Below are 23,502 nucleotides of genomic sequence, written 5' to 3'. Positions count from 1 at the left end.
TCCGTCACACCCTCTTCATATCGGCACACCGTTGTACTGGCTCAAAAGTCAGGTTCCCAGGCTTGACATCACTGTGGCGCCCGCTAAGCTCCATTGCTAAGCTCAATCCCACCACCGGTAAGCCTGGCTTGGCTTGCTTAGCTTACGCCATAACGCGGGCGAAATACCACCTCCAAGCCTCGCCAATGCACAGCACCCAGCATCTGATCCTTCCGATTTTGCTTATCTCGACTGGCCACACAAACGCCGTGTCGCGTGCAAAATATGGGACTCCCTCGGAAGTTCTACCCGTCTAATCGGATTTAACTCGATATCGCGAGGGAAACGGCAAGGACCACAGTGTCGGCCACGTTGTAGGGGTAGTTGACCTGCAGGGAACGGATCCGCTATCTAGACAGCCGTGGACGCTCCCTACTATCGTACTTCGAAACAACGCCCTGCAGTATCGTACATCTTGACGCAGTATTTGCCAGACCGTTGACCTTACGACAACGCAGCGAGAGCGAAAGCGCACGCAAGATTGCGTGATCGTCTACATTATTGTCCTGGGCGCTGCATGGCTTATGCGCATTGCTGATCTCGACTTGGCGGTTGTAGAGGGAGCCCTGTCTCGTGCGCGTCCACGGTCGCGTACACTACGGATGTAGACCGGAAGGCTGCGCTCGGGTGAGATAAGGGAGCGACGTGATAGAGACCCCAAATTCTGTGAAGTTTTGAAAATTGTTCCGTGTATCACTTCCCCAAGAGGTGCTCGAGTCCATACAGCAAACGAACACCCAATCGACAAGCCAAGATCAGCTCGCTCCACGGAGTGCGACAAGCCGGTTTTGTTCATTCACAACACAGTCTCCTTCGCAGTCGCTCGTTCTTTCAGAAGCTCTTTCTTTCGGGAGCGCCTACAACGGGACACGGGCCCAACGACAAACCCGAGAACGCTTGCGTCGCATCGTCCAAGGACGGAAAGATAGCTCACGGATTCTTGCAACACAACTCCTCTGCATCGCATCAACCCGTCAAAAACTAACATCTGCCCCGAAGTAACCCAAGCGCTTAATCGAAGAACCGTTGACGGCTCATTCCGTGGTACCTTATTAGCCAGGCGATGATGACGCGTGGCGCCGTTGAAACGCCACTGGCACGTGGTTCTTGAGATAGTCGTTGGAGCCGTCGAGCATAGTCGTGGGTAGGGCATGGGCTAGATACGTGGAGAAAAGGGCTGTCGTGTCTAGAGTATGAGTTAGCCACCACGCTGTCTTCAGACTAAGAAATAGGGTGTCACGCAAGAATGAACATGGTCTTCCGAGTGCTTCCCGTACACGGTAGTTGGGGGTGTACAACGGCCTGGTATCCGTCTGTCCAATACGTTCTGGCGAATACTTTGTATCACTTGTACCATCTCGCGCATAATCTACCACACTTCCGGAAAACCAGACGCCCGCTAATACGCCACAAAAGACCACTCTTTCCATCTCCAAATCTACAATCCTCTCAGATCAAGCTATCCCCTCCACTACCCCAATTCATCTGTTGCTGATTCTGCTGCTGCTGCTGCTGCTGTTGTTGTTGTTGCTGACTCTGCGTCTGCGCCCTCAAACTCGCCATACTATTCATCACCATCCCTGAGCTCGCCGTCCGACCCCCCATCGGCGGCGGCGCAATACCAAAAGACCCCGTACCCGCTGGCTTAGCCGGCGGAGGCGCGATGCTAAACGACGAGTAAGGAGATTGCGTGCGTGACTGTGAGGGCGGTGGAGCTATAGAAGGGAAACTCGATAGCGAATTTGTTGTGTTTGTGTTGTTGCCCCAGGTATTTGAGGATGACATTGTGGTACTGCCGCTTGCTTTGCTCCAGTCGATGCCTCCGCTCTGTGTGGGGTTCGTGTAGGAGGGTGTTGTGGTTGTGGGCGATACCATATTGTTCATGCTCATGGCCGGTCGGATTGCCTGTTGTTGAGTGAATGATGAGCTACCGATGCCAGGGTTTGCAGCGCTAAGAGCAGGGAAAGAGGAGTTGAGCGTGTTTAGTGTGTTGTCTGGAGTGATGGCCCTGCCCTGTGGTTTCGGGGCGCCGAGATTGGTGTTTGGTGGTGGTGAGACGGGTGGCGTGGACCACGAGAAGGTCGGGGCGGGAGATGCGTTGTTGGATCTGGTTCGGTTGGTGGATGGGCGCGAGGGCAGGATGGTGGAGGATGCAACTGATGCGGAGGAGTTCGCCCATGGGTCTCCGCCCAACATGTCTGTGCCACCACCCGATGGCCCTTGCTGTCCTCCACGTACAAGCGCTTCGAAATCCGTATCTCCATTCCCGTTGCTAGTGTCGAAGCCGTTGGTCGCCGATGGGCCGCCAAAGGACATGAACTCGTTGCGTGTAGTTGATGTGGACCCGTTCGCGCCGAGCTCTTGCAGCTTGCGCGTCTGTTCGTTTTCGACACGTGCGGACGTCGTCTTGATGAGGTTCATATACGCTTGGAATTGCTGCAGATTGAGAAGCGGCCCTAAACTGAATGACCACAAGATGGGGAGTACATCCATAGCGAGGAAGTCACTGTCAACTTGATGGCTGATGGCCTTGAAGACATCGAGTGCTGCCATCTGTCAATGTGTTAGCACGTTGTTTATGGCTTGTTTTTTTGTATTGACATACCATTACGGCAGGCTCCTTCGTCTTGATGGCACGCAATAGCGGCACAATCTTCTCCTGAATAGTGTACTTGTCGAGAATGGAAACGTTCGAGCTCTTGACCTTGGGCGCTGCTACCACTCCAGTAAGGCCATCACCTTGAAAGTCGTCCTGCTGATCATTTCCTCCACCACAAAGTGTCTTGAAAGCCTCTAGACCGCGAATCTTGATACCCATACTGCTGGTCTTTGCAAAGATGCTGGCAATCACAGGGAACAGCTCGTTCTTGACAGTTGAAAAGTCTAGTATCGGCAAAACAATAGGCAGCGTGCGCAGAGCTGCATCGACTAGCGAATGAGTAGGCGATTCGAGCGCATGGTTAATGATTGGAAGGATATCGTCCTTGAACTCTTTACCGCTCGAGTTGTCAGCAGCGATCTGCATGTTCTCAAGAAGCACCATCAGGCCAGCTTCTTTGAGGCTGTCTCTCTCCTGAGCTGGGGCTTTCGGGTTCGCAGCCGGGGCACTCAAGAATGTCTCTCGCAGCTTGGGTATCACCTTCTCAGTAAATGCTCGCTTGCCAGATGGAAGCATAGTAATGATCTTGAAGACGTTTTGAAGTATCAGAGTGAGAAGCTCTCGATCCTTCATCTCCTCAAGTAGAGCAGGTAGTATCTTCTTGTCAAGTACCGACTTGGGAAACTGGTTCAGGATACGCGGCAGACCACGCATGAACTGTGACTTCTCATTGGGTGTCTTCCCAGGGAGTCCGTCAAGGAAGCGTATTGTGGATACTAGGATGTTGTCGAAGTACTGTGCTTGTTGAAACTCTCGTGCATCCATGCGCGACGCCGGCCGCCGTGTAATCAAGCGATCTAGAACGCCGTTGACGACATCTCGCGGTAACGGTTGCGAAGACATGAAGTTGTTCGTCTTACTTGGAACCGAGGAAGACGAAGAAAACGCCCGCTTGTAGGAGGAGGAACTACCATTGAAGTCCAACGGGCTCTTGTGCGGCGAGTTGTATAGTGCAATGATGAGCATGCCCAGACTGAACATGTCTGCCGCAGGAGTTATGTTGTTGTCCATGACGAAGTCGGGCGAAGAGTAGTCTATGTTCAGCTGAACGTGTCGTGGCAGGCGCGCGTCGTAGTTGAGGACTTCTGAGAGCGAGATGGGCGTAACGGAGGTGGGCTTCGTCGAGTTCTCTGGAGGTGTTGAGAAACCAAGACCTGAGATTTTCCAATCAGACTGTCACGGTGATCAGCAAAGTGTTGGTAAAGATTGAGTAGCATTGTGGCTACCTACTTTAGCGTTGATGAAGATGGCGTCTGGGGTCAAATTCGCATGCACCAGTCCAGCGCTCTCGTGCAGAAACTCCAAGCCCTTTGCGATTTGTAACAGCCCTTTCTGTATCTCGAGCTCGTCGATTTCGAGCTCGCGTCTTCGCTTCTGGCCATCGGCTTCTTCGATAACGTATCGGCTGCGGCGTCCACCAACACCGCCTGCCTTCTCCTGTTCGTCCTTTTCTTGTAACAGTCCAGCGAGCGATGCGGTGACGGGTTCTGTCGCGAACATGAGGCCGCCGCCACGAGTCTCCTCGACTGGTTCAGCCAGCTCCAGTACACTTGGATGCCGTAACCGAGCTAGAGAACTGGCCTCTTTCTTGAGTCTCTCCACGACCTCCTCATGCGCGCGTTTGAGTCCCGAAGCCGCTGAGCGTCCACCGAAGCCTGCGCCAGCTGGTGGTTCCAACGACTTCTTCTCAAACACAAAGACAGATGCCGCCTTCCCCGTCGACTTCTTCTTCGCGTCGTATATCTTCCATGGCCCTGAATACGACGTGGGCTGGGGGCTGAGGGTGTAGTTGCTCGAGATGTTGGAAGTGAAGGACTTTAGGGCGTTGGAAAACATGGTGCTGGTGGTCTATTCGCGCGCGGGGCGATACTGTGGGAGTCGAGCGAGGGCGTCATGGACTGTGATGTTTGGTGTGGGCAGTGTTGGTATGCGCGTGAGATCTGAGACAGACAGCTGGAACTGCCGAGAGGATCAAGACATTCAGGTCGCTCTTTCCGCAAAATGTCCTGGGATAATCACCAGGGAGTCGCGCAATGTCTAGACTCGTCGGTACGATGCCGGAGACCCAAAAGTCAATTGATAGACAAAGCCAAGTGTTAGTTCCCCCACGCGAGCTGTGGAGAAGGATCCATGGATGCCAGGGCCGCCTCTAGTCTCCCGCCTTGCATGACGTGAGCGCACGCAGCACACATGGGCAGTGTGGATGCAGCAACGGCCAAGATACCAAGCACGCGAATAACCTCAGATATCCGCGCTGACGATGATTCAGATGTCATTTGCGCCCTACGATTGCCTGTTCGGTGGCTGGTGCAGTGCGCGATCGGAGGTGACTGTCGCGACTGTGTCGCGAGGTCCGATATCTCCAGGCTGCGGTCAGCTTCGGTCTTGTAGCCCAAAATAATCATTACTCTGGAATCCACCACCTGCATCAACTCTCCTCCCGCCCCACCCTCTCCGCTTGCACTGCATCCCTCACAATGCTTCCGCAGCGGTCTTCACGATTGCTCTCTTGCCTGTCCCGTGGCGCCTTCCGTTCGCCTGTAGCACCGCTCAGCGCGTCGCTGCGATGTCGGACCCAGCGACCCTACAGCATTCATGCTGACAAGTCTGTTGGCGAGAAGATACAAGATATCGACCCGACCAAGCTCTCCATAACCAGGACGACGACGCCAAAAGACCTGCTGCCGCATGAAGAACTTGTCTTTGGCCGCAACTTCTCTGGTAACAGCTCCAATGGCACCAAACTTCACATCTAACACGTACTCAAGATCACATGCTGTCGCTCGAATGGACAGCAACAGAAGGATGGCTGCCAGCACGCATTACCCCCTACCAGAACCTCAGTCTCGACCCCGCGACGTGCGTCTTCCACTATGCGTTCGAGTGCTTCGAGGGCATGAAGGCCTACAAGGACAAGAACGGAAACATCAGGCTGTTCAGGCCGGACAAGAACATGGCCAGGTTGAACAAGTCATCGGCGCGAATTGCGTTGCCCACTTTCGACCCCGATGCTTTGATCGAGCTCATTGGCAAGTTTGTGAAGGAGGATGAGCGTTTCGTTCCCGAGTACGTTCAGTCTGAATCCTCTGTTGGCTACAACACACTCTGACCACACCAGTGCGCGAGGCTACTCTCTCTACCTGCGCCCGACGATGATCGGCACTCAGCGCACCCTCGGCGTCGGCCCTCCCGCGTCTGCACTACTCTACGTGATCGCTTCCCCCGTCGGCCCATACTACCCAACCGGATTCAAGGCCATCTCGCTCGAGGCTACAGACTACGCTGTGCGCGCGTGGCCTGGAGGTGTGGGAGACAAGAAGCTTGGTGCCAACTACGCACCTTGCATCGTCCCGCAGATGCAGGCTGCAAGCCGCGGATTCCACCAGAACCTGTGGCTGTTTGGCGAGGAAGAGTTCATCACCGAGGTCGGCACCATGAACCTGTTTGCCGCTATCAAGAACAAGGAAACTGGAAAGCCAGAATTGCTCACTGCGCCTCTCGACGGAACTATTCTTGAGGGAGTAACGCGAGACTCAATCCTCGAGCTTGCGCGGGAACGTCTGGTGCCCAAGGGCTGGACCGTATCGGAGCGCAAGTTCACCATGAAGGACGTGGCCGACGCTGCCAACGAGGGACGCATGATGGAGATCTTCGGTGCAGGCACTGCTGCCATTGTCGCTCCGGTGCGCAAGATCAGCTGGAAGGGACAGCTTGTTGACTGCGGGCTCGAAGACCACGTCGAGGCCGGCCCAATTGCACAGCAGATGAAGGACTGGATGGAGGCCATTCAGTACGGCGACGAGGACCACCCGTGGAGGTATGAGCTTCCCAGTCACCATGCAGATCATTCGCTAACATGACAACAGTTACAAGGTGATATAAGCAAGTAGTTGGTATAAATGCGATGTGTTGAGCGTGCATGTTTGCGCAATAGACTGTATATACATGAGACCCGGTCGTAGCTTGAAAAAAGATATGTGGCCCCTGGCGCATTGACATTGGCGACGGTGATGGCACAGTGACTTCGCGATGGTGGGGTAGAGGATGCAGACGCAGAGCGTGCCTGACTACGCCCTCCTTAGATGACGTTCCTGCTAGTCTCTCTAGCTCCCAACCTCTCGTTACACCGCCGACGCTCCAACGCCTAAACACCCCGTCAATTGCCCGCCCAGAGCTGCGCCGCCGCTCGTCAATTCCTCCACCACGCGCCCCGACGACACGCCCCCGAATTCTCACGATGCTGGCCGGCGCACTCTGCCGCTTGGCAGCCGACGCCCCCAGGGCCTCCCCACACGACATGCCGCAGCTCGCCCGCACCCTCGGCCGCGCCCTCCTCGCCCGCAATGCCGCCCAGCACCCGCATGCGCGCGCCCTCTCACGCGCCTTCGCCTCTGCTCTCCAGAACCGCCGGTCGTATGCTACAACTACGCGCGCCACCAAGCCCACGGCGACGGTGAAGAAGGCGGTCAAGACAGCCGCCGCTAAGAAGCCTGCGCCCAAGAAGACGGCCACAACAGCAAAGAAGGCGGCTCCCAAGAAGAAGCCCGCAGCAAAGAAGGCGGCGCCCAAGAAGAAGGCAAAGAAGCCTGCCGCGAAGAAGCCCGCGCCCAAGAAGCGCGTCAAGAAGGTCTTGACGCCCGAAGAACAACAAAAGGTCAAGCTCCGAGAGCTACGCGCCAAGGCACTCAAGGAACCCGTGAGCCGCAGGTCATTGTCTGCTCTCCATGTCTTCTTAGCTGGAAAGCTGGCTGGTGTCCCGGGCCAAAAGACTGGGCAACTTCCGGCTGCTACGGCGGAGTTCCAGAAGTTGACCCCCGCTGAGCTTGAAGTAAGCCCTGTCCGCCTCACAGTGCATCACACTATACTAACTGTCTGAAGCACTACAACCACCTCGCAAGCGAGAGGACTGTCGCTAGAAGAGCCGAGTACGACGCATGGCTCAAGGCCTACACTCCCGACCAGATCCGCATTGCCAACAACGCACGTGCCCAGTTACGGAGGATCTATACGAGTGAAAAGAAGAAGGCTCCTGCTCATACTGCCAAGCTTGTCGATGAGCGTCATGTGAACAAAGTGATACCCGCCTATGCCGCCTTTGTCAAAGAAAGGTTTGCGTCTGGAGACTTCAAGAACATTTCCCCTCTCGAGGCTATGAAACTCATCTCCCAGGAGTGGAAGTCTTTGGGCGCGGCTGAGAAGAAGGTATGCATAACAAATGCGACGTTGATACAGGCTCTAACATATCCATAGAAATACACAGACGCCTACGCTGCTCAGAAGAACGCTGCGGCATCCGCATAATACGTCTAGCGGCAATCGCTTGTAGCGCCTACTTCTCCATCACCTCTCTACTCAGAGCCGCATCGATTTCCTTTGTCAGTCATGATTTGGGCCTCCATGATACCGTGTATGTTCAGTCTGGATATTGGACCTCACCTGGTGTTCTGGTTCAAGGCGGTGGGTTCAAGGTTGGAAATGGTAAGATTTCTGTAACAGAGACATGTCCATGTAGTTTCTCAGAGTACTGCAATGCGTCTTCTGCGATTGTGGTTTATTCTAATGCAATCGCAAGTATTGAGAGTTGGTGTAGGTGTACAGGAAGTGACTTTGCGCACCAATCATCTAGCGTGCTTTCCTTATCTCTACTACCCCCAGCCAAGCCCAGCAATCATCCCATCCCACAACGTTTACCCCAGGCTTTGCGAGTAGATCTATTTCCGCGGCAGATAAGCGTGCGTACGGGATGTGCCTGCCTGCGTCATTGGGCAAGCCACCTTGGAGCTTCGATATGTACCTCAGTTATCTGCATCATGCTGTCTTCTATTTACTCTCCTTGATACCTCTTTCAAATCTACAGCCATGGCTTCTGACGAAGAAAACGGATACGAACGTACTCCTCTCCTCCACCAAGCCCGACTATCCCATCTTCAACACGAACAAGATGAAGAAGCTTCCTCAATCATCGCGTCCACGGTAACCAAAGAAGAACAGCAGTTGGCAGAAAGTCCAGTTGGAGAACGATTGCCATACAATGATTACACCACCATTGACTGGCTACACGATTTGGTACTAACACATCCCATCAACTGTCCTCTGTAAGTATGTGTATGTGCTAACACGCACCCAGGTCAAAGACTCCTACCGCTACCGCGCCCTCTACTCCCATCCTGGTCTGCGCTACAAACTGCTCACACTCCTCGACGCCAGTTCAGGCTGGCTCGCCGTAGTAGTCATCGGCGCATTGACAGCATGTATCGCCTTCCTCGTTGACATTGCTGTCGTGACTGTTTCGGACTGGAAAACCGGGTATTGCTCTGGCCATTTCTTGCGGAACAGAGAAAACTGCTGTATTGCTGCTGAGAAGAGCCCGTCGCCGTTTTTGATGAAAGAGAAGGGGGAAGAATGTGCAGATTGGAAAGTCTGGAGCAAAGACTACAAGAGCAGTTTTGCAATCTACGTAGCCATGGCGATGGCATTCGGTATCATAAGTTCGAGCCTAACCATGTTAACTCGGTCTACCCTCCCATCCACCTCATCCTCCAACTCCACCACGAAGAACGCAAGCAACGGCCACACCACCACCACCTCTTCCCCGCCCTCAGACAACCCACCCACCACGCCAACCGTCCAAGGCAAAGTAATGTACCTAGCCTCCGGCTCCGGCATCCCCGAAATAAAAACCATCCTCTCCGGCTTCTCCATCCCCTCCTTCCTCTCCCTGCCCGTCCTCCTCGTAAAATCCCTCGGCGCAATCTTCGCCGTATCCTCATCGCTCTGTCTAGGAAAAGAAGGCCCCTTTGTCCACATCTCCACCTGCATCGGCCACCTAGTCGGACGTCTAATTCCTAAATACGCATCCAATGGCCGCAAGATGCGAGAGCTGCTCAGCGCGGCGTGCTCAGCGGGACTGTCAGTAGCGTTCGGTGCGCCGATCGGAGGCGTGCTGTTCAGTTACGAGGAGATTAGCACGTACTTTCCTAGGAAAGTGCTGTGGAGGGCTTTTCTGTGTAGTCTTACTGCGGCGATGGTGCTCAAGGAACTCAATCCGACCGGCACGGGGAAACTGGTGCTTTTTGAATCGCAATTCGGTGACGAATACCAAGTCATCCATTACTTCGTTTTCGTCCTCTTGGGCGTAGCGGGCGGTATCTTCGGCGGCCTGTTTTGCAAGTTCAATTTCCTGTGGTCGAAGTGGTTTAGGGCTTTTGGCGTTATCAAGAGGAATCCTGTGTTGGAGGTTGCGTTGGTGGTGCTGGCGACGGCGTTGGTTCAGTATCCTAATCCGTTGACAAGGGAGCCGGGGGATGTTATTATTAAGAATTTGTTGGTGGATTGTGGGGAAGATACGTCGAGCGCGTCTTGGGTTTGTCGGAATGAGAGGGTTGCTAGGGAAAGGGGGACGACGAATTGGGAGTATGTGGGTTGGTTGACGTATGGGACGTTGGCGAAACTTGTTCTTACTACTATTACGTTTGGGATCAAGGTTCCGTCTGGGGTTATCATTCCAGCGCTGGATGCGGGTGCTTTCTTTGGGAGGCTGGTGGGTCAGGCCATTGGTTCGATCAGTCCTGGCATCTTCGCCATGGTGGGTGCTGCTGCGTTTCTGGCGGGTGTGTCTCGGATGACCATTTCCCTTGCTGTTATAGTAAGTGCTCAACTCCACTTTCTTTCAGTAGTCGTCGTCGTCAACTAACGCTCTGTATAGATGTTCGAACTCACAGGCCAGCTCTCCTACACCGTCCCGTCTATGCTCGCCATCCTAACCGCAAAATGGGTCGCCGACGCAATCTCGTCAGAAGGCGTCTACGACCTCGCTCAATCACTCCTCTCTCACCCTTTCCTCGACCCAGACACCGCTCTATCCATCGTCCGCCGCCACAAAGCCTGCGTCGAGGTGCTCATACCCCCTCAACGCACCATGGATGACATTACCGTTCACGTACCTACGAGCAATAAAGTGGCTTTGACTCTGCTGAAAGAGAAGCTTGATGCGTTGAGAGAACGGGGTCTCATGGACGCGGGTCTGGTTCTAGTACAGAAGAATGGTGGCGGCGTTGAAGTGCTGCAGGGCTATATATCGCAGTCGGAGCTTGATTTTGGATTGACGAAACTCGTTCCTGGTGTGCTTGTGTCGACGCAGGAAGACGATATTCAGGTCAGGTTGCTGGGCCAGGAGATTGATGAGCCGACGAGCCCAATGAGCTTGGAGATGGATTTGACGCCCTTTGTGGATCGGACGCCACTGAGCATCTGTGCGAAAGCGCCTCTGGAATATGCTGTGGAGATGTTCTCCAGGTTGGGTCTGAGATATCTCATGGTAACTAAAGAGGGCACAGGACAACTCGTGGGTGTGATTATCAAGAAGAGACTCGTAGGTTACCTAGAACACCTGAGAGAACATGGCGAAGGAGATTAGTAGGACGTAATACACACAATACACTGTTTAGTGGACAATATCTGATTATAGCATCTTTTCGCTAACAAGAAGCTGAGGCGCCTGCCATGTCTGTCTAGTCACTTTCGCAACATGTCGGATCATAGCCAGGTCGCTCAAAGTACGAATCGAATTACAACGCTCGTGTCCACACGTGAAATATTCCAACAACCAAGTCCAGCGGGACGTCAGCCATGACCAGCTTACTCCTCAGCCTCGAGAGGAGCCTCCTCGTCGTACTCGTCCTCACCCTCGGAGACGGAAGCCTCCTGGTATTGCTGGTACTCGGAGACCAAGTCGTTCATGTTGGACTCAGCCTCAGTGAACTCCATCTCGTCCATACCCTCACCAGTGTACCAATGCAAGAAAGCCTTGCGCCTGAACATGGCAGTGAACTGGTCACCGACACGCTTGAACAGCTCCTGGATGGAGGTCGAGTTACCGACGAAGGTGGAGGACATCTTGAGGCCGCGGGGAGGGATGGAGCAGAGGGCGGTCTGGACGTTGTTGGGGATCCACTCAACGAAGTAGGAGGAGTTCTTGTTCTGGACGTTGCGCATCTGGTCCTCGACCTCCTTCATGGAGACCTTACCACGGAAGTAGGCGGAGCAGGTCAGGTAGCGACCGTTGCGGAAGTCGGACGCAGCCATCATGTTCTTGGGGTCGAACATCTGCTGGGTGAGCTCGGGAACGGTGACGGCGCGGAAGGAGTGGGCGCCGCGGCTGGTGAGGGGAGCGAATCCGACCATGAAGAAGTGGAGACGGGGGAAGGGAACCATGTTGACGGCCAACTTCCTCAGGTCGGAGTTGAGCTGACCGGGGAAACGCAGGCAGGTGGTGACACCCGACATGACGGCGGAGACGAGGTGGTTCAGGTCGCCGTACGAGGGGTTGTTCAGCTTGAGGGTGCGCATGCAGATGTCGTAGAGAGCCTCGTTGTCAATGCAGAAGGTCTCGTCGGAGTTCTCAACCAGCTGGTGGATGGAGAGTGTGGCGTTGTAGGGCTCGACAACGGTGTCGGAGACCTTGGGGGAGGGCACGACGGAGTAGGTGGCCATCATGCGGTCGGGGAACTCCTCACGGATCTTGGAGATGAGGAGCGTACCCATACCGGCACCAGTACCACCTCCGAGGGAGTGGGTGATCTGGAAACCCTGGAGGCAGTCGCAGCCCTCGGCCTCGCGGCGCACGACGTCGAGGACCTGGTCGACGAGCTCGGCACCCTCGGTGTAGTGACCCTTTGCCCAGTTGTTACCGGCACCAGACTGGCCGAAGACGAAGTTGTCGGGGCGGAACAGCTGGCCGAAGGGGCCGGCGCGGACGGCGTCCATGGTACCGGGCTCGAGGTCGACGAGGACGGCACGGGGCACGAACTTGTTGTTGGACGCCTGCTGTAGATCAGTATTGGTCTTTTATCTGCCAAAAGCGTAATCGGGGGACGCACTTCGTTGAAGTAGACATTCATGCGCTCGAGCTGCAGGTCCGAGGTGCCGTTGTAGACACCGGAGCCGTCGAGGCCATGCTCGCCGGAGATGGTCTGCCAGAAGGCGGCACCGATTTGGTTACCCTGGGAATTGTTAGCTGTCGTCCGTACACAGAGGAGCGATATCAAAACTTACGCATTGACCGGTCTGAAGGTGCACCTGTTGCAGAGAAACGTCGTTAGCTGTTGTTCTTTGTGTTGTCCCTGAGTCTCGGCGCGGGGCAGCGACGCGCCACGACTAGGCGGCAGTGCGGGCGATACGTACAATCTCACGCATGTTGGCGGTTGGGGGCGAGGAATATGGAAGTTGGAGAGGTGAAGATGCGAGGAGCTGGGTTATGGCTGGTCGCTGGTGGTGGTGCTGGTGTGGAGAGCAGGAGGAGCAGAAGCGGTGAGTGCGTTAAAGATCTCTGTGGGTCGTCTGCACGGGCCGTCGGCGCTAGAGCTATTTACTAACAACGCGCCAAAGCTGGTGCCTGCCGGCTGAAGGGGCTAGTCATGAACATGTACAGCTGCACTAGCAAGGCACAAGTCGTTGCTGTCGAATGGCTTCGTCGCTTTGCAGTATCTTGTATTACTGGTTGGTTTCATGTCGTGATAGACGTGCTACTAGAGGCGGTTGCGGATTTGTTGTTCCCGTCCCATCCCCTATCAAATTCGCCTATCCGTATTGTCGTTCGCAGCGCGGAACACCGCACAACGCTGATCTTGCAAAGCACATGCATAAATCCTCCCTGACACGCGAACCTAATCCTGCCCAAGACTCCACGTCGTCACCGCCTATAGCTCCTTCTTCGTTGAGCCATTTGCATGACCACCTGCCTGTCGCTTGACAACCTGCGGCATCGTCCAGAAGTTGGGCCAGTAGAGCTCGTACTCGTCCTGCCTGTAGTTGAGGCAGTGTCGCAGCCATACGCCCCATACAATGTAGTAGTAAGCTCCGGTTCCCGTCATGAGATGCCTGGTATCGTGAGCTCTCGTCTTTCAAAGATCAATGCAGTACTCACCACCAGCCATGACCCTCGAGCACGAAACCCCAGGGCATACCAATCTCCCTCCGCCACTGGATCAACTGCGAGCAATGCACGTTGTCGAGGTGCCAGACAGCAAAGCCTCCCAGGAAGATGCTGAGGCCGAATGCAATCATCTGCCACATCTTACTGAGAATTTCCTGGTCGCGCACGTCTTCTCTCTCTTGTACCGCCTTCACACCTCCGTGCGGCCGCGGGTTCGCTGCTTCCCTTTCCTTGGACTTGAAGCGCGGGCGGATGTTCACCTCCATTACATACATGGCGCGGAACAGGACAATCGCTGTGAGAATCGCATAGGCGTTCTGATGGAAGGTGGGGTCCTGGAGGAAGTGGTAGTAGAGCGTAATGAAGGCGGCAAGAGACACAAGTCCAATTGCAAGAACCGTAGAGTACAGCCTTGACTTGCCATAAGAGAACGTCGCAAAGTTCATCAAGCAAGTCGTGTAGATCATCGAAAGCTCGTCTACCAACTGCATAGGATCTAACACGAATCAGATACTGCATGTAAACGCTTGATTCAGCAGTGAACATACATTTCAATGTCGCGTGAAAGAGAAAGCTCCCAGTTCCAACCAGTAGATAGCCAATAAACGCCACGAGAAAGACGGTGTCATGTCCATTCTTCAAGCAATTGCGTATGCCTTTTGCAGCGAGGTACATGAACAGAAGATTCGTGAGCGTGTTGATAATCTCCGCAGAGTACTGCGTGACTACATAATTCTTCAAACGGTTAGCACGCGCTTCTCCAACGCAATGACCCTCTCAACTAACCTCTTCACACCAATCGAGCGTAGAGGTGACCGGGGAGAAGAACCCATCTTGTTCAGGCGGGTACGGTATCGACGGTAGACGAGAAAGGAACGCGGCCATCTTCACTCTACAAAAATCCCGAAAAGAGAAAAAGAAAGGAGTGAGAGGTTGAGGGAAGAGAAACTGCAGGTGTTTGACCTCGCTATCAAGCTTGTATCTAGCACCGGCTTTTGCGGAAGGAAAGACTGGAGAGCGACAATCCGCGACACGAGAGGCCCATGCTCCAGCGATAGGCTGCCAGACTACCACGCCACACGTGGGCAAACAGTAAGGATTACTGCGCAAAAGGAATCACCCCCAGTACACATTCCTGCCGCCGACGTATACCTCTCGCACACGTCGGAAAGCTTGGCTCCCGAGGCTGCAAGCTCGCGGTGCAGTTTTCGGTGGTGAATCCAAACAGCCAATCACGTCCACCCAGGGTCTCTCGCAACTGCCGAACCGAGAAAGCTTGAGAAGCAGCAGCCAGGCCAGCGCTCTCACGAGACCTACGAGCCAATCGTCAACATTACCAAATCTCCGCCCACCATGTCCATGTCAAACGAGGCCTTGCAGAAGGTGCGTCATAAAGTTCCGTGACTGATGAGAGGAAAGAGCTAGGATCTAACGCGGGAAACATCCAGGTCCTACAAGAAATTAGCCAAAAGAAGGCCTTCGCCGAGCAACAACTCGTCATTGTCAAACAGCAAAAAGCAGCCCGGACACGAGAGGGACGTATGCTGCAACTCACTTCCTCGGAAGTCTCGTCGCTGCCTGCAGAGACGAAGGTGTATGAGGGTGTGGGCAAGATGTAAGTTGCATGTCTCGCTATTTGCCCCTCGCGACTGCGGGGGAGGAAGTGGGATGAGATGAAATGCAGAGACTGATTGCTATGAACAGGTTCGTCTGCACGCCTATTCCAGATGTGCAGAAGAGGCTTCAGGAGGAGAGTGAGGCTTTGAACAAGGAGATGAGCAATCTGGATAAGAAGGAGGATTACCTTGAGAAGACGTATACGAACAGCAAGAACAGCCTTGAGCAGGTGCTGAAGGGCGCGGCTTGAGTGGGCTGTCGGTACTTCGTCATGGTCATGAGATTGATTCAAAAAATCGGGATGAGGGGTTGGGAAGACTAGAAAGAGTCTACCAAAGTGTTTGCTCTTGCCACCGAGTTTTTCAAAGGCAACGGCAAACACTAGCTCCTACTCTACGGACGATAGCAGCAAGTTGGTTGTAGAACAGCCACAAATTCAGTACGATGTCGCTCAAACACAACCCACTAGAACCGTTGACGACCAAATACACCACCAAATGATCGACGATAGTCGCGGGAGTATGAAGTAAAGTGTTTCTTCGCTTTTACTATGCATCTATTTCCCACCCCTACCGCATCCTAACAAGCATCGCCTCAACACCCTCCAAGCACTTCCTCACCTCCTCTGCCGCCCTCGCTACATACGCGCCATCCACTACCCTATGATCAGCACTCCAGCTAAACACACACTCCTCCCTCTTGATCAGTTCGTCGTTCATCCCAAACGCCGGAACCACTCTCGCTTTCCCGATACCCAAAATACCAACTTGGGGTCCAACGATGACAGGTGCCACAGCACCGCCGCCTATGCTGCCAATGTTGCTGACTGTGAAGGTCGCGCCAGTGAGATCAGCGGATGAGAGTTTGCCAGCGCGTGCCAGCGAGCTGAGGCGTTGGATCTCTTGGGCTAGCGAGGCGATGCTGTGGTTCTGGACGTTCTTGATGACAGGGACGAGAAGCCCCGCTGGCGAATCTACTGCTACGCCGATGTTGTGGCTTCCCTTTAGTATAATTTGTGGCTTGTTCGGGTTCGTGGTAGTGTCGAGATGTGAGTTGAGTAGCGGGAATTGTTGGAGCGTGAGCGATACAGCCTTGATAATGATTGGCAGCGGCGTTATCCGCTCTGGCTTTTCGCGGCCGGTGTTATACTTTTTGCGAAGCGAAGTGAGGGAGCTGAAGTCTACAGCGTCGGTGTATAGGAAGTGGGGGATGGACAAAGATTTGGTCATCTGCTTGAACATGCCAGACTGAACTGGGGTCAATTGCTTGACTTGGTCCTCCATTTGCTGTGTGATTATAGGGGCCGGGATCGAGGTTGCCGATGGTGCTGTAGTGGTTTGCTTCATCGATTCGACGTGCCGTTGTACATCGTCCTTGAGTACGCGACCTTCCCGTCCTGTGCCTTCTATATCCTCGATCTTGAGCTTGTGCTCCTTGACCATATGTCGTACAGCTGGGGTGGCGAGCGATGCATGCTTTCCTGGCTGTCTTTGTGTTGTAGATGGTTCGGATGGTAGACTCGTGCTTTGATCTGAGCCAGGCACGTCTTCAGCCGCAGCCTTTGTGTCATTTCTCCCAAGCTCGATCCCCTGTTCTTGTGGCTCTGCAGAGCTTTGTGATTTTTGTTCTTGGGTGCCGCCGCCTCCGGTGAGTAAGACCTCGTCGTCTTGTTTGCCTGATCCTCCGTTGAGCAGGGCTTCGTCGGCAGGAGAGATGTCGCTTTGAATGTCGATGTCTACTAGAGGCTTCTGGAATCAGCTCATATTCGGTAGTACGTTCCGAATTTCAAGCTTACCTTTCCAACCTTCGCCATATCATCCGCCTCGTAGTACAACTTCTTGATGATGCCATCAAATCGCGAGGTGATCTACCGGGAATTAGTCCTCGCCCTGCTTGTATCCTAGACGGTATGTACCTCGACAGATGCTTTATCCGACTGCACTTCGCAGATAGGGTCGAATTGCTCGACGCGCGCGCCGGGCTTCACGAACCATTGGATAACCTGGCATTCGGTAATACCTGGGCACAGCATGATTAGCCGCAGCCACCAGCATCTCTGACTCGCCTACTTACCTTCTCCAATATCCGCCAAAAGGTAAGGCTTGACGACCAATAGCCGTTTTGTCCCCCGGAACCCTCTTCTCTGCTCGTGTATGCGGATGTTTGCATTCCTGGGTGCAGTAATTGGCGCGCGGTGGGCGAGGTTTGGGCGCGAAAACACGCGGGACGCTTCTCTGCTGGCGAATGACTTCATGGTGGGCGTAATTTGTGTGCAGATTCTTTCTGTGAAAGAAACATCTTCATGTACTGCCGCCGAGGTTTGGTATTGTGAACGACCAAAGCCGACAGTTACCGCAGCCGATGACACAAGTGGAAGCTGGGGTAAGCCGCTAGCGAGTTTGGGGTATAGCGTTTCGCGGGTTAAGGAAACAGGGGTCCGTGTGCACAATCTCGTGGGTACAACGGCACATAGTCTCACATTTTGGCATGACTGGTATTCTGCAGGTGCATGAGATCAGAAGGTCATGGTTATGAAGTGTTATCTCTAGTCTCATACCCCTTTGACGAGGCACTACACCCACCCTGTGACGAAAAGATTGCGCCAATACGCAGTAATCATCTGCATGTCACGCCGTGTACAAATGCAGAAATATTTCTACTCAATCTGACTTCTATTCAATACGCGAGTGCTTCGACATATGGCTGCGGTCACAATTGTGACGGCCTCGAAATGACCATCCATATGTAGGCTCATATGCTACACCGCTGGGCCCCTCCCGATCCACAGTCTGAAGCTACGGAAAGGGCCTCTCCTCTTATCTGTGTTGTTGTACTGGAACCCAGGACCCAGTGTCAACTGATTGGTGTTGAAGTACAGCCATCCATCCAAGATAGCCATAGAATCCGCATGTTGTATCATCGCGTTCCTCACCAACGTCTTTACTACATAGTCATTCGGTGGAATGAGACCAGATCCTTCAGGCGCATTGCCGTTGACTGTCATATTGGTTTCAGACTCCAGCGTATCGACATAGTATATCGCGTTCTGTTCACTCGCTGCGATGTATACTCGGCCGCGATCGTCAGCGGTAAAGCCAGCTTGCTCGGAACCGCATTGGCCTGGATTCTGTACGGCGCCAAGGACTTCAGTGTCTGTCAAATTTTGGTCGACTAGAATCTCCTGAGAGATGTAATAAAAGCGACGGGAGGCTAGAACGCCCCAGTAAAAGTTGCCGGATGCTATAATTCCGTCAGTAACATGAGCACACATCAACTCAATTTCACGTACCCAAGGCGATGCCATCTGCGGCAGTCGTGAGATGACCTTTTTGTGTGCCATTCCAGGTGTAGATGAGCTCGCCGCCATATGAACCGACGTACTTCTCGTCTGCTCGAACAACACTCGTATTGAACAGTCTGCGTACCGCATTGCCGTTCTTGAGATCCACCGCTAGCAACGAGCTGTTCTTACTAGCATCAGTGATGAAAGCATATCCTTCTCGTCCACCCAAAGTCGTATTGACACGCATGTCGTTCATATTCATCCGATGCGACAATAGATCCTGGGGTATCACATAGGTCTGAAGATGCTCTGCCGTCGTCTCATTGAAGCTCATGAGCTTTGCACCTCCAAAGAGCGCATTGGTGTCCGGGCTGGCGTTGGCTGGAATTCCGCTGTCAACCACCCACAGCCTTCCCCGGTCGTCGAGAACAATGTTCTGAACGTTGATGAAGCAGGTTGCCGGATCCTGACCGGCGGTGCAATTCTGGATAGCTGCATTCGGCCATGGTTTTTCGTCGTTGTACGATGTGCAAACCACCACGTTGCTTGGTGTCTGGCCCGAGTTGCGAGGATATGTTAGGTAGAGGTTGTGCACGGAATCGACGGCTAGACCGGTGGAGGGCTTTTGGGAGTCGTGGATAGGTTGTATAGGAGGGCCAACGAGTGTGAAGTCTTGGGGATAGGCACCAATGGTATATCCGGGAGCGAAGGGATGATAGTCTCCCGATGATACCTCAAAATAGTCTGATGCCAATGAGATGGGAGCAAATCCCAACGCCAGTGCTATGAATCTCATCTGGGCGGTACAACAACGACCTCGGGACGTCTCCGAGGCTGCGGGGTTTCTGAGAATATGTTGAGAAAGTTGTAGCGGGCTTCTCACAACTATGTCAGTCGAATGTGAAGTCTTACGCCCAGAGATGGAAGACGTCGAGGAGCTTCACTGAAATAACATTTAGAGGTCCCATGGTTCCTTCCCGCGTCCGTCTGTTGAGGGGCCCGAGGGAAACATGACCTCCGCGTTAGCTACGTATCTATTGGTTACCAACCGCATGGAGACATGGTAAAGTCCAGGTAATCCATGAGGATAAAGAGGGGTACCTGGTTTCCCGGAGATACTGTAGGCTGTATATCGCAATACATTGATTAATGATAGGCATCTACACATGTAAGCATTGCGCGATATTATGAACGCGTGCCATCGGCTACCCATCTCGTACGATGCAGGCGATTAGTCTTCAGGTCCAGCAGAATAATATGGGAAAGCTTAAAACAGCACTTGGTGATGAAATGACAACCGGATCGTCCTAAAACTAGTCGCGGGCTGATCGATCGAGATGATGGTGCGGGAATGACGTTTTGGCGCGGAAGGGGAGGGCGCACGACCCTTCGTGATTCGCGACTGCCGAAACGCGTCTGCTAAGGAAGGCACCGCCAGCACTCACAACAAACGACACGGATAGCCATGCGTAGTTCCGATGTCCACCTACGCATTGCAAACGAAGACAATGCTACATTCAGCCTCTGAGACGCCCACGCAGTTGTTACGACTAGCCGCCAAACGCGACGAATCCAAGGCCCCGTTGCCCTCAAAGCAGACGAGAGACTCTCTCTGCGGTCTCGGAGCCTTCACCAAGCCGTTCACGATCCGAGAGCACTCTGGCTCACCGTACAAAAATAAGCCCACCACCTTCAGACCCGTACGAGTAATTGGGCGTTCCCAGCTGCCTCTGACCTTCCTCGACATTTCCGCCGACGACAATTTCGCCCCAAACAGCCTGTTCGCGGCACACATCGATATACTGGAGGATGGAGAATGTGATAGCCAAGACCATGCAGGCCCAAAGATACTCGTCGCACGCTTCGAGGCAAAGAATCTACTATACGCCATAGAGCGAGTGAAGCCACGCGTCTACAGTATCTGCAAGCTTGCGGGCTGGCTCAAAGAGAAAGATGTCACAGACTTGTGGGACCCCAGAAATCTTCAGAAGCTGCAAACACGCCCAGGACCAGAGACGAATGCGGCCGTACAAGGAGAATGGTGGCAACAGGCCGCTGTGGAGACACACACTGTGGACCTGCCACCCAGACGAGCGCGAATGACGATGATGCGACCCAAATTACAACCAGAGATAAAGAAAGAGCATGCACACCAACCGGACCTGGCTTTAGAAGCCCCGAGGAGCGAATATCTGGATACGACTTCTACGGAATTCCCTCTAGAACCTATGCCGGACGCGCCATCGCCACAAGAGCAACTTGCCTTGCTCGTCCAACAATACTTGGATGCAATTTACATGTCCAAAACCTCACTGGCATACCTAGCGAAGGGCCCAATCACTCGGATCCGGAACACATTTACTTCAGCTGAAGAAGGAGCACCGCCTACACATGAACTTGTCACATTCTTGAGAACTATGCTGCTGAGTCCAAAGGCTAGCGAGAAGAAGTACCACGAAAAACTACCGTCCTTGATTAAAGAGATGCCACCCGGAAGCTACTCGGATGATGAGCACGCCCCGAGTGTCAGCAAGCCGAAGAAGTCGAAGAAAAAGATGAAACTCAGTCGAGAGGGTGTATACCCACAGGAGGAGGCATTCGTCAGGAAGTGGTGGCAGTCGGAATTGCCAAGTGGCGACAGTACGGCTCCAGAGACTCTAGACCAGCGTATCAAGAGGCGCATTGGAGATTTGCGGGTTCGCGAGACGCTTGCGCAACTGATTCTCATGCTCGAAATCGTTGCACTAGAGACGCTCTCCACACAGAAACCACCAGAGCAACAAGGTACTGCAGACGGAAGTCAAGCCCAGACCGAGCAGCCGATGCCGAAGAAGCGCAAGAACAAACTTGATGACATCAACCTACAACTCGATCTGCTTCTGGACAAGCTTTGCATCTGGCATGCTACGGAAGAACTAGGTATACTGGATTTTGATGAAAAGCCGTCACGACAACACGACGGACCCGATGGATCTGGACGAAACAGTTCGAACGATCGCCTGCATAGCTTCTGCGTCGAAGTCATTATCCCCTTCTACATCAACCGATTACCGGAGCAGGCGCTCATGGTGAATAGGAAGCTGGGTGGGCCCACACATAGCTTACCAACAAAACGCAAAGCTGTCAGGCCACCACTCGCCTCACGCAAATCCGGCAGTTCGAAGGAACCCGAGGCAAAGAAGTCACGTCGATCGCTGGCCCGGGTCGCTACCGACAACACGGGACGGACGACTGAGCGAATAACACCGTCCCTGAGCCGATCTGCCACTGATTCCGCGCTGTTAGATGGCATCAAACGAGAAGGCAGCGAGGTACCTCTTTCAGCCATACCTTTCCGACGCAGTCCATCTAAGAGCGCTCGGCAATCGATGTCCCAGATCCGACACCTGCAGGGTCGTCAAATTGATCTCGCGGAGCCTTCGGCTGCTGCATCAGCTAAGATAAAGCACAAGCAACGTGTGGAGGAAGATCTTCAAGAGGCTATTTTAGCTTTGAAGAAGCCCAACCGTGGACTAGCTGCTGGTGGCTACATTGCCGACATCGAGCAACGTGGTCTCGGTTTGCCCAAACAGTCGAGAAAGCCAACAGTCACTGTGAGGAAGACTATCAGAGACGTTCAGGTGTCAGCGACACCCCGGGCTGGGCGGAGGACGAAGAATTTGGTTGAGCAGACGCCAACCCACCATCACTACGATCCGTTCGTTAGACCTCCCGGAGCGGAAGCGCCCCCCTCGAGCGAGTTCTGCGTGCCGTCCTCTGGAGTCCGCCCACCAGCTACAATGGTGCCGGCAACGGGCCACCGCCACTCGACGGCTCGAAGTCTAGCGCAGTCCGGTATTGCCGAGACACCGTCCAAGGCGCCAAACAGCCTACCATTCTCTACAGACTCGGTTAGGAGGAAGATCTTTGCAACCCCATTGAAGGCGGCGGCGTCTTCTTCTGACGGCAGGGGTCCTGCACAATCACACGTGTTCGAAACTCCTGTCAAACCTACAGGTAGTCCGCCTCCTAATGACGCCCAACTCGCACCTGCTGCGATTGCTGCCACACCTACCAAGCCCGCTTCTGCAACAGCGAATAGGGTTGCACCGATCGCGCTCGCATTCGTAAACAAGCATGATGCTGAGCCGTCGATATACGACGCCTTGGGATGGAACGACGATGATGATGGATTTTGATATACTTACGTGAGACTGTTACATATTGATGGCACTGAATTAGCGAGCATACGATTGATTGGCATGCGTCGGAGCATTGGGCGGCGTGTACAGCATTCTGGAATTTGCGTTGGCGTACGAGACGATGGTGTAGTTACACGGTTATGATTCCCCTGGGTAATTACTAAGAGGCCAGCACAGCGCAGTAAGCTCAAATATATGCTCTCGCACACGTTCCAAGCTCAGGCCGCCGTGTCCCCATAGAGTGCAGACTATGCTTACTTGAAGAGGACAAGCCCGTGGTCAACGCACGCCTGCGGTGACGATGGCTGGTCTGGGCGACCATGGAACGAAAGAGGAATTCTTTCGCGTGTCTGTGTATCGTGTCCGTGAAGCGTTCCACAGTGTTTCTTTCGGGGAATTGCATGTGCCCGCGAGGCGATGCCTTGGTGTGATCGTGTGAGGCGACAGGTACCCGCGCCGTGAGGAACCAGGGATCGTCGCTATAGCGTATATTAGAGCCGGCGTCCCTTGCAGTAGACGACTTGGGCCCACGCCGGATAGGAGAGACGGCCACTCACAGCACAGCGCACCCGTGGCCGCGATGGTAATTTGCCGGGGATCACCAACAGTCGGCCCTTAGCCTATGCCCCTAAAGACGCCTCCAGTTGCCGGCTGGCCCATGCAGCCGTGTGTCCAAAGGCCTAATCACGCTCAAATTATGAAAATCAGAGAGACGCGCCTGGTGTCTCTCACTTCTCGAGTCCTGATTTCCCTGCCCTTACACTGCCCGACTTGGATCACACAGGAAGCT

The 23,502-nt window shown here is 53.9% G+C and overlaps 10 protein-coding genes across 10 annotated transcripts; 5 read left to right on the top strand and 5 right to left on the bottom strand.

Moving 5' to 3' along the window:
- Positions 1 to 1,488: 1,488 nt before the first annotated feature.
- J4E78_005148 (uncharacterized protein) lies at positions 1,489 to 4,534 on the bottom strand (the record flags this gene model as incomplete). Its single annotated transcript, XM_049365770.1, has 3 exons — positions 1,489 to 2,592; positions 2,645 to 3,871; positions 3,929 to 4,534. 3 exons carry the CDS (start codon positions 4,532 to 4,534, stop codon positions 1,489 to 1,491), a joined length of 2,937 nt encoding a protein of 978 aa, XP_049222485.1.
- A 641-nt stretch (positions 4,535 to 5,175) lies between these two features.
- On the top strand, positions 5,176 to 6,580 carry BAT2 (branched-chain-amino-acid transaminase bat2; the record flags this gene model as incomplete). Its single annotated transcript, XM_049365769.1, has 4 exons — positions 5,176 to 5,419; positions 5,467 to 5,764; positions 5,817 to 6,515; positions 6,565 to 6,580. 4 exons carry the CDS (start codon positions 5,176 to 5,178, stop codon positions 6,578 to 6,580), a joined length of 1,257 nt encoding a protein of 418 aa, XP_049222484.1.
- A 355-nt stretch (positions 6,581 to 6,935) lies between these two features.
- J4E78_005146 (uncharacterized protein) lies at positions 6,936 to 7,999 on the top strand (the record flags this gene model as incomplete). Its single annotated transcript, XM_049365768.1, has 3 exons — positions 6,936 to 7,526; positions 7,577 to 7,900; positions 7,949 to 7,999. 3 exons carry the CDS (start codon positions 6,936 to 6,938, stop codon positions 7,997 to 7,999), a joined length of 966 nt encoding a protein of 321 aa, XP_049222483.1.
- A 558-nt stretch (positions 8,000 to 8,557) lies between these two features.
- On the top strand, positions 8,558 to 11,114 carry J4E78_005145 (uncharacterized protein; the record flags this gene model as incomplete). The annotated part of the gene is made up of 3 exons (XM_049365767.1): positions 8,558 to 8,764; positions 8,826 to 10,283; positions 10,404 to 11,114. 3 exons carry the CDS (start codon positions 8,558 to 8,560, stop codon positions 11,112 to 11,114), a joined length of 2,376 nt encoding a protein of 791 aa, XP_049222482.1.
- A 221-nt stretch (positions 11,115 to 11,335) lies between these two features.
- TUB1_2 (beta-tubulin) lies at positions 11,336 to 12,892 on the bottom strand (the record flags this gene model as incomplete). The annotated part of the gene is made up of 4 exons (XM_049365766.1): positions 11,336 to 12,520; positions 12,577 to 12,699; positions 12,752 to 12,775; positions 12,881 to 12,892. 4 exons carry the CDS (start codon positions 12,890 to 12,892, stop codon positions 11,336 to 11,338), a joined length of 1,344 nt encoding a protein of 447 aa, XP_049222481.1.
- Positions 12,893 to 13,395: 503 nt separating this feature from the next.
- J4E78_005143 (uncharacterized protein) lies at positions 13,396 to 14,516 on the bottom strand (the record flags this gene model as incomplete). Its single annotated transcript, XM_049365765.1, has 4 exons — positions 13,396 to 13,576; positions 13,623 to 14,127; positions 14,180 to 14,366; positions 14,418 to 14,516. The coding sequence occupies 4 exons, from the start codon at positions 14,514 to 14,516 to the stop codon at positions 13,396 to 13,398; spliced, it is 972 nt and encodes a 323-aa protein (XP_049222480.1).
- Positions 14,517 to 14,984: 468 nt separating this feature from the next.
- Positions 14,985 to 15,498, top strand: J4E78_005142 (uncharacterized protein; the record flags this gene model as incomplete). Its single annotated transcript, XM_049365764.1, has 3 exons — positions 14,985 to 15,014; positions 15,080 to 15,246; positions 15,336 to 15,498. The coding sequence occupies 3 exons, from the start codon at positions 14,985 to 14,987 to the stop codon at positions 15,496 to 15,498; spliced, it is 360 nt and encodes a 119-aa protein (XP_049222479.1).
- A 319-nt stretch (positions 15,499 to 15,817) lies between these two features.
- On the bottom strand, positions 15,818 to 17,502 carry J4E78_005141 (uncharacterized protein; the record flags this gene model as incomplete). The annotated part of the gene is made up of 4 exons (XM_049365763.1): positions 15,818 to 16,996; positions 17,044 to 17,115; positions 17,164 to 17,267; positions 17,322 to 17,502. The coding sequence occupies 4 exons, from the start codon at positions 17,500 to 17,502 to the stop codon at positions 15,818 to 15,820; spliced, it is 1,536 nt and encodes a 511-aa protein (XP_049222478.1).
- Positions 17,503 to 18,006: 504 nt separating this feature from the next.
- On the bottom strand, positions 18,007 to 19,327 carry J4E78_005140 (uncharacterized protein; the record flags this gene model as incomplete). Its single annotated transcript, XM_049365762.1, has 2 exons — positions 18,007 to 18,488; positions 18,538 to 19,327. 2 exons carry the CDS (start codon positions 19,325 to 19,327, stop codon positions 18,007 to 18,009), a joined length of 1,272 nt encoding a protein of 423 aa, XP_049222477.1.
- Positions 19,328 to 20,009: 682 nt separating this feature from the next.
- Positions 20,010 to 22,709, top strand: J4E78_005139 (uncharacterized protein; the record flags this gene model as incomplete). Its single annotated transcript, XM_049365761.1, has 1 exon — positions 20,010 to 22,709. The coding sequence occupies one exon, from the start codon at positions 20,010 to 20,012 to the stop codon at positions 22,707 to 22,709; it is 2,700 nt and encodes an 899-aa protein (XP_049222476.1).
- Between the last annotated feature and the right edge of the window lie 793 nt (positions 22,710 to 23,502).

The sequence above is a fragment of the Alternaria triticimaculans genome (genome assembly GCF_023758025.1).
Source record: "Alternaria triticimaculans strain BMP 0046 chromosome Unknown scaffold_6, whole genome shotgun sequence".
NCBI classification, from domain to species: Eukaryota; Fungi; Ascomycota; class Dothideomycetes; order Pleosporales; family Pleosporaceae; genus Alternaria; species Alternaria triticimaculans.
The sequence above is the reverse complement of the archived record's forward strand: the minus strand, read 5'-3'. Positions and strand labels throughout refer to the sequence as shown.